Source organism: Astatotilapia calliptera, chromosome 5 (assembly GCF_900246225.1).
Source record: "Astatotilapia calliptera chromosome 5, fAstCal1.2, whole genome shotgun sequence".
Lineage (NCBI taxonomy): Eukaryota > Metazoa > Chordata > Actinopteri > Cichliformes > Cichlidae > Astatotilapia > Astatotilapia calliptera.
The window spans coordinates 34,727,611-34,737,315 of NC_039306.1; the positions used below are offsets into that span (position 1 = coordinate 34,727,611).

The following is a 9,705-nucleotide window of genomic DNA, read 5'->3' on the forward strand; positions in this document are numbered from 1 at the left end:
AGAAACTTAAGTAATAACTTCTTCAAGAAACAGCTTATTTGTCGCTCAGTCTGGCCAGTTTTTTGGAATTCTGGTGCCTCTAATGTCAAAATCCTCACAGTTATAATAATAATAATAATCTTTAAAGACCCTCAAGGTCACCTTACACTAGAAAAGCAAAATAAAAACATATACACAAAAAGCAAACAAATAAAACCACAACTATAAAACTAATGAAGGTAACAATCCACTACGGCCAAGTAATAATGACGGCTGTGCAGTCCTGAACAGACGGGTTTTGAGAGGTGATTTAAAAGTAGAAAGAATTTATAAACCAGAGATCTGGTGGAAGTGCATTCCACAGTCTTGGGGCAGAGCAACTACGGGCTCTGAGTCTCATGGACTTATTATTATGCCAATAGAGCTTTCAGACTGCAGGCTTACTTGTAGTTCCTAGGAGGGAGAGCCTTTGGCTATCAGAGCCCTCTACTATGTTAACAGATACTGTCTGGTGCCAGTACAGGAGCCTCCAGGGTGAAAACCATTACAGTCTATTATCAAATTATTCATATAGCTCGACATAAGCTTTGTGCTATATTCTGTTGGTCCAAGAGTTGAAAACAAGCCTTATTGTATTGTTACTTATGGTTACATAGAAACTCTGTTGCAGTTATTGTGTGAAAGCGTGTATAGCTAATAAGCATCTCTTTCAGCTCACGTCACAGCTGCAGAATAATGCATTGTAAATGGATATACTAACCATCAACAACAAGACAAACTGGAATTGGACCACATTAAGGTTTAAAGTTTCATCATTTAATGCTGGCGATTTTATCTTATGTTAGATATTTTGAGCTGTGCACTGACATCTTCACCTTTCTGCACCACTTTCTATCTGAAAAATTGTAAAATTTCATTTTATCTATAGTTACGATCAAAGAGGCTCCGTTCAGTTGTTCCCTTATTCATGAGGGTCCACTCCATTTGATTTGGCACATTTGTGATGCTGGATGTCCTTGGCGACCCAACCCCAAAGGAATCTGCAACACCAAAACTTGTGAAACTTGTAACCAGCCTAACACACCTACCATAGTGCGAGAAGCAGCATACACCCTGGACAGGTTGCTAGTCTTCTGCGAGGCTAACACAGAGAGATGGTCTTGGAGAGAAAAACAGCAGATTGCCCATTCATTCTAAACAGTGATTTTTTTTATAGATGCCAATTGATCTCACAGCTTATCTAGCAAGTCGGTCCCCCTTGAGTCTCCTGTAAAAGACCTTAGGTTTATCCACAATGCAACAAACAACCAAAATAAGCTACTGGGCTTCTTGACAACCTTAATGGGCCACAGACACTTTGGCGTGTATTAATCTAGTTTTAGACTTCACTTGTCAAGCACTGCTGCCGTGCTTACAGAACACCACAGATCCTGTTGTAGCTCCACAACAAGAGGAGTCATTGTAAAAAAAAAAAAAAGCCCTGATGTGACACAGTTTGGTTACGGTTATTATCCACAAAAATATGTTTTAATTGGAAATTATATCTGGTTGACACCAACACAGACAATAAAGACCTTTCAAGGAGGAATAAAAAAGAAGGTTAATTAACTTTTCAATCTCATACAGTGATCAGACCCCACAGGGTAAGAGGAGCATCATGGGAAAAGATTTGGTATATTAGAGGAAATAGTCTCTCAACTTTGATTGAATGCAGTCCTGGAGTTTGTGTTCACCAAGTTAGAGTTTATTTCTCCCCTTTGGGTCTGGCAATCTATCAATTTCTCATTACCATCTGCCTTCTAATGCCTGTCCTGATTGTGTGATAAATCACCACATTTTGCACTTCTCATGTGCAGGGTTGCAGGTTTTTTTTATGTTTTTCTATTAACTCTTTTGAAAGTTTACCCACATCATAACAACAGAGGGTGTAACATACTGAGAATAAACATTAACAGAATCATATAAAGCAGAAGGTCTCTTCTACCTCCAAAACAGTCTCCATGAACATTTCACTGCAAAATGTGTTCTCTCCTTTTGAAACTTTATTTATTCTTCTCATCTTCTGCATTCAAATGGCAGCCTGTCAAGACCACCCTCGGGGTTCAAAATCCACACTGTTCTCTGTGTGAAATGTATTTCAGCTTTGGCTTTAAATCAAATAAATAAATATATATTTTTTAAAAGAACAGCTCATATTTCACAGCTCTCCCACAGCATCTGTGGCATATGTGCTTACTCATAAAGTCAAAACGATGTTGTATTCCGGACCAATTTTCATATGTCTTCTGGCAGGGAACAATTCTGACTCGCGATTTGCTGTGAAATCTGAGCTGCTGACCAGCGAGATGTTATTCCCTGCAGCGCTGCGCACACACATGTAAACACACTGAAGTGATAAAGCCTCGAGTCCAACTTTGAAATAAACACCCTTTCAAAAGAACAGCTCTTGGGATGGGTGAAGGACGTCCAGGGGATTGTTCATTCTCCGGTCCCTTTGAGGGAACGCAATGTGACACAGAGCTGGCTGAATAAACCCTATTAAGTATAAGGCTTTAAAGCATGTTATACAGCAGCTACTGCTCTATATGCTGCAGAGGACATGCTCATAAATGGTCTAGAAATCATATTTTTAAGGAAATATTAAATTAATTCCATATTAAAACTTGGGTTGCAATTTGAACTCACAGAAATACCAAAATATAGCGATTAAGGAAGGACAAAATTTCAGCTGTAGGGATTCCAAAATTCATAATTAATAATTAGTTAATAATTAATTTTCTTATTACCTACTCGTGTGGTTATTTTTTGCCAGTTTCACAGATCAAGGCTAAAGTAGTCAAATGTCTTTTTCATACTCAATCTGAGATGACATTAAAGCAAAAGCAACTAAGCAAATAATTCCCAACAGCTGATCGACTTAATACCCCTTACAGCCAGATTAGTTACAACCACTTTGTTCTGACCTGTAAAAAAAACCCAAAAAACCAAATGATAGTAACGATCCACCCCTTAAGAAGGACGTCTTCAAATTCTTCTTGTGAACAAATGCAAAAGAAAAATGAGCGTGATTTGAACCGTCTACCGTCTGTTCATCGAAGTCTGATATACTTGATTCTTCTTGGCTTTTAAGTCTGCTCACGTACTTGCATCCAAAAACTATTAGAAACACATTACTGCGCAGATCCAAATGTGTATTAATTTACAGCTGAAACTGGTACCCAGAATATTAACAGAATTCTCTCTGTTTGAAACAAGTTTGTTCACGTGGGCCTTATTTAGCCATTGTTATGAACTTCTAAGTGATGGCCTGTATTTGTATAGCGCTTTTCTAGGTCCTAAGGACTCCAAAGCGCTTTACACATTCAGTCATCCACCCATTCACACACACATTCACACACTGGTGATGGCAGCTACAATGTAGCTACAGCTGCCCTGGGGCGCACTGACAGAGGCGAGGCTGCCGGACACTGGCGCCACCGGGCCCTCTGACCACCACCAGTAGGCAACGGGTGAAGTGTCTTGCCCAAGAACAGAACGACCGAGACTGTCTGAGCCAGGGCTCAAACCGGCAACCTTCCGATTACAAGGCGAACTCCCAACTCTTGAGCCACGATCGCCCCAGTGATGAAACAGAAACTCACATTTGCACACGTGAGGTCTGTGTGCATTCATTTATCTGCTGATTTCTTGTAGTAGTTCCAGGCAGCTTCACAGACCCTAAGATGATGTCTTCAAATATCTTTTTTGTCCAGACCAGCCAAAGCCAGAAAAACTGCAGATTTTTTGTTGTTTTGCTTTGAAGTATTCTAAGTGATTAGCCAGTTTAGTCAGATTTACGAGTCAGTTTATTTGAAAGGGATACTGCCCAACGTGTCGCTTAATGTATCAGAAATCTGTGTGCGCAAAATATTACCAATTTATAAAAGCTATTCAAATTTGACAGATCCTTGTAAACTAAGGACAGGCTGAAATCCTGACTTTCAGCAATAGAGAGGAAATGTGTTATTATTATTAACATATGCATTGCTCTGTCTGTTGATGTAAAAGATAAATGACAGTACATGCAACTGTGCAGCTAGTCTTGTGTATCATCACTGATTTCTCTGCTGTATATAATGTTTGAGCCTGAGCTGTGTGCAAATGCAAAATACGCTGGAATTCACTTAATGAATGTGGATTATTAAATACCCTTAAAACCTCAAATCCCTTTATTGACTTTCACTGCAATTCAAAAACTATGATGTACTGTATGTGTAGCCCTCCATTAAAGCATCCAAAAGCATCTTGAATGGTAAAATGACCCTGCCTAGAAACATTATATATTGTTCTTTATATCACTGATCCTTCTTAAAAACTTAGCAATGGACATGAAAACTGTAATGTCAAAAGAATCTTCTACACACTTCTGTTCCAGATCCCACAACACATCACACGTGACCTTGATAAGAGCTGGGTGACCTTGTGTCCTATGTAAACTTTAAACATTTAAGCGTAAACAGGGGAAAGCAGCCCTTCCACAGAGGATTAGCTCATAGGGAGTAAAGTTGAGAATAACAAGATCCCACTGTAGCAAAACACAAACAGACTCTGAAGCAGCTCTTACTTCACTGACTACCCAGAGTAACAGGGTGACTGTGTGGTGACAGACTAACATTATCCACTCCGTGTCTGTGTGTAGACGTCTGTCAGAGGGCCCACGAGGAACAGAGCTCTCCCATTGGTCCTCCAGTCAAGGCCAGGACTATATGCTGACTGTGGTCAGCACAAAAAGAACAGCTGACGTGGCCCAACTGTGGACAGAACACAGGGGACAGGACTCCCTGTCAGCTGTGTGTGTTTGTGCATAAAAGAAGTGATTTTGACCAAACTCTTATGTAATACAGTTTTACAAAATTTCGGGAGAATTCAGAGACATATCTTCCCCACTTGGAAACTAAAAAGCCATAATAGGACGGAAAATCCCAGGAGGTGAAACGAGCTGCCATCATCTGTGTCGCACCAAGAGCTATTTATAGTCCCATACAAGTGGTAAGCAAGTAAATATGATAATGATGTCATAGGTGAAAAAGGGCTTTATTGCATCACGCACTGCACACATAAACAGCCAGGTTATTGCAGCAGAAGCAGCTTTTCTGAGCAGAACTACTTTTTGTGAAGGCAGCATTTTGAGCAGTAGCTGCTGTTGGTGTCTGAACTTGTGCAGGGATCATTAAACGAGCCATTAGACTGTAGAGCTGATCATTCACCACTGGAGATGCTGTAGTTTCACATTTACATTAAAAGCACATAGGAGGATGTAGGACGTGAAGGAAACCATGACAGCACTGTAATCAGAGATTTTATCACATCGTATCTAATATCCCCTCAGACAACGTTATCAATACTTTCACAGCATCTCGAGGCTTCAAACCCAGCCTTCACTACCCAGCGAGTGAAGTCACGGTAACAACATTCATTTTTTATGTTGTCTATGTGCAATATAAAAGTCCAAAAAGTCAGGACAATGTATTTACAAAATGAGTCTAAATTTATACCCTTAAAAACATTTCAAAATGTTCCTAAGTCAGTCGGAACAGTTGCCGGATGGTAGAAGTTATTTCAAACTAACACCACAAATCCAAATTAACAGTGAGTAGATTTCCATAATTTGCAAGGAGCAGTCAAACCACCACTGAAAGAAATTATCCATAGAACCTGTGACAAAGCCCATTTTAATGCACAGGTCTGATTTTCTCTTTGTGGTCAGCAGTCCGGCAGCTTGTACATTAAAGGCAAATGTAATGTAAAAATGATAAATGTAATCGATGCAGACAGCATCTGACAAAACTGCCTTATTTTACAAAGCCAGTAGATATTTTGGCTGACAATCACAAAACATGTCAGAATATTGCAGCTTCAGCTGCTTCGCTTTCAAATTGTTCTTAAAGTTTAGTGCTTAAACTTCAAAAGATAACTTCAAGGTGTTTCATTCACTGGACAGGCTTTAAACAGAGATCATACCCTCCATACAGTATTATATTTTTAAATGCAACTGTATTTAGTCAGTTCCCAGCAGCTTTGATAATAAAATAATTGCTGTAGTCATTTATCACTTTCTGCTATTCTCTGTTTTATGTTTTCACACTTTATAGTTCAAGCAATTCACCACAAAACAAATTTTCAGATGACTCCAGAAAGAAATCCTTTAATGCAGGGCTGTATGCTGTGTATCTTATATCTCCTGGAAGTCAAACGTCTCCGTCAAAGCTTCGTTCATAACAGTGAGCGGGTTTGTGACAGAAGGGATATTGAAAAAGCTAACTCACTTGATGATAGCAAGTGTTTCAAGTAATGTGCAAGCAACTTGAAAGAATCACAAAATAAATCCAAATGGTCTTTTTCATTAAAAGTTTATGCAAAGAATGCCCATGAAGTGGTTACTGCCCAATTGAAGGCTACCAACTTTTATTTCACAAGGTCTGAATGAACATGTTTGTGTAACTGTGTTGTATTCCATGTTACTTCAGTTTGGCGATGGTAGGAAGGAAAAAGTCCCTTTCCACAGGAAGGAACCTCCTTGGCTCCATATTTTCATTGTTAATCAAACACAGCTGCTTGCCTATGAATTGTGCTTATTGGTTCCAATTGCACTTGCACTACAATCACGATTTCAGTTTGTTTGCTGGAGGAGGAAAATAGTGGCACAGTCTACAGCGTGGTTAGGGATATTGCTTTTAATTTTATTGCACAAAAGGATGAGAGTGCGATGGTGAAGTGCAAACTGCGTACAGAACAGAAACAAACGCATTATGCTGCTAACAAAACTTCAGCTCTTTGCAAGGGTCTGCACACAAAGCATGCTAAGGCTAAGCTAACCAAGAATCCAGGTTGATGATGAAGCTGAGTGAATGCTGACTCCAGCCCAGCAGCCTGAACTTCAACAGGTAGATGAACTTCAACTGATGAGCAGTCAGTTTGCATCCTCTGTTTCCGCCTGTTAAACTGTCTATAGCACAATCTCTGTGGTGACCACTTTGAAGTCTGCGTGTGCTGCTTATTATTTTTATTTTGTACTGTTGCTTTGTGCTCATACCTAAATACTAAAGAATTGAGAACTGATAAGAGAACTGATAAGGAACCTGCGTAGGGTAACTGCTCAAACTGTGAAATCAAACAAGGATGCATATGGCCCATGAAGTACATGAACAAGTAGACTGTAACATTGCTATATTGGTGATCAATGTCTCATGTTAACTTTGCATTTCATGTATTGATTGCATAGATTCATGGAAAATTAATCGACAGTGCAACATTTCTGAAAGCGAGCAGCTTGAGCACTCTGCAGTAGTCCTGGATGGACCTGCTTTTTCAGACATTTCCTTTCCGTGTCCAATTTGAGATAAGTGTCTCAAAGTGTGTGAAATGATATATATTTTTGAGTGAGAATTAATAAATACTTTTTTTAAATTTATATGTCCATCATATTCAAACATAATGAAAAAGTACAAATAAGTAATCTCATCAGCAGGGAGCAGTGTCCTGAATGTGTAAAGCTGCTTGTTTTTGTCAGTAACACAGTGCACAATAAATCCATGGGGAATCCTTGTTTAGATGCAATACCACAAGAGTATCACAGCCTGATTTTGTACTTCCATCTGCTAAGCAGTTAACCCAGCATGTTTAGGCAGCTTTGATTGAACATTTCTCTCCTGATAGTGGCACTCGGCTGCTCTCCAACACAACTACGTCTTTTCCAATTGTAAAAGCCCTCCACTTTGGTGAGGAGTCCAAGTCAAATTGAAGGTGTTTGCATACATTAATTCCTCATCTCACTGAGAGCTCCTGGCACAGGAAATGTATGACACACAGCATCTGACCACTCGCCTGGGGTTGAACTCTTAACTAAGCAAAGGATGCGTAAACTTGTTTCCTCACAACGCAACTACAGACGGGTCGCGCTTTTCTCTCCTGCGAAAATACAAAGTCACACCCACTGATTCAGACTTCGACCACCATGATCCGATACAGTTTGAGCTCCACACAATATCATTTTCATGGGGTTGCATATCTATTGAGCGATGCGCCTGACGGGATCCATTACGCAATACGCGTGCACAGCTCGCACAGCCTTGTGTAAGCCTGAAATAATCCCTGACAGTGTGCACGTTACACGGACAATTAAAGAGCTGATCCGTGACAAAGTGGCGAAGAACTGGGAATTTGGTTTGGTTGTTGAGATGAAACAGACACACAACATATCTCTCCAGCCGCGGAGCGAATAACAAGATGAGGAAAATAAACTTTGACAGCATCCTATTCAGCCAAACCAAGCACCACCCAATGCCAGATAACTTACTTTTCCTGCATGACATTCTCTTTGATGGCTCCCAGGGCGGAGTGGTTGCCCTGTTGGAGCCTGCAGGTGGCCAGGTGCCGTTGGTGCTGATCTTTTAGACAGACGTTTTCCTTGCAAAGATCCGTCACCTGGAGCTCCAGCTCCTCAATCCGGACCCTCTGCTTCTCCAGCAGCCCCTGCTGGGTCTCGATGATCTTATTCAGCTCCTTCAGATACTCCGCCGCCTTGCTGGGGTTCTCTGTTGGGTTCTCCATCTCGTAAAAGCCCCGTTGCCCGTCCATGAAGGCGATATCCACAGAAAGCAAAAGAGCAGCCCTCTCCTTGTCTCTCTCTTTCACTCCTCTCTCTCTCTCGCTCTCTCTCTCTCTCACGCGCGCGCACACACGCTCGCTAGTAGTAGGACCGCGCGCAGTCAGATCCACAGAGTCTCCTTCGCTCCGACATGGCGTGTTTATTGTGCAGTAGTGGCGAAGTTGACCGCGCTCGGTGCGCTGCTGTACGCCGCTACTGCCGCCGCGTCCACGAGCTCTGCACCGCAACACTCTAACCTCCAGCCTGCCGCTCCGCACACTGAAAACTCTTTAACCCCTTCACGGCCGGCGGCTAAGCGCTCCGCCTGCGCTCAGCTGTCTCGCTCACACTCACTCTCACACAGTCACACACACACACACACACACACACACACACACACACACACACACACACACACACCAAGTTTGGGTTTTTGCACGTGGGTCTAATCAACAGGTAGAGCGTCGCTGCTCCTTCACACTGGTGCAAACCCACGTCACTGCATAACTGCATGTTTATTCAAGTAAAAGCGGAAGCTTCTACATCAGTCCACCTCTGTGCGATCCCAGGGGTTAGTCTGATTGCAGTCTACCCTCAGGATATGCTGTTCGCTTCAATAAAACAGTGAATTCAATTAAAATTAATGGTGTGGTATCATCATCTTGCTTTGTTTTTACCAAAAAAAATTACCAAATAACTTCCTGGCTAACTTATCAGCGTTGCCAGCAGGATCCACCATAGATTGTACGGCTGATTGTCCATCCATCCATCCATCCATCCATTATAGTAAAATTATATCTTTTTTAAGTCACGAAGACCTCTTAGACAATATGCTAGTTTTATTACACAGTAAGGGAGATAGTTTCAAGACCCCGAGAAGAGGGGAATTGGCAAGCTTGACGCTGGTTGTGTGATCAAGATGCTACCAATATGAGCTCATTCAGTACTTAATGATGCAGAGTACACTCAGAAGTAAATGTTCTCAGACGTAATATGTGCAAGATAATTGTAAAGGGGGTGTTTACTCATGATAAAAGTACTCTTAAATGGCAGTAATCTTGTAACATTCACTAACTTTAAAAGCAATATTGCTACAGAAG

At 41.2% G+C, this 9,705-nt stretch overlaps 1 protein-coding gene across 6 annotated transcripts in view; it reads right to left on the reverse strand.

Moving 5' to 3' along the window:
• The window catches only part of iqsec1b (IQ motif and Sec7 domain ArfGEF 1b), a 248,642-nt gene extending 239,775 nt beyond the window's left edge, over positions 1-8,867 (reverse strand). For 4 of the 6 annotated variants that reach the window (XM_026169056.1, XM_026169046.1, XM_026169049.1 and 1 more), the window contains exon 1: positions 8,315-8,659. In XM_026169056.1, the coding sequence (XP_026024841.1) occupies positions 8,315-8,595 (281 nt within the window). In that variant the 5' untranslated portion in view covers positions 8,596-8,659. Of the gene's footprint in view, positions 1-8,314 lie in introns of all 6 variants that reach the window. The other 2 variants (XM_026169057.1, XM_026169050.1) reach the window with 1 other exon arrangement.
• Positions 8,868-9,705: the final 838 nt, after the last annotated feature.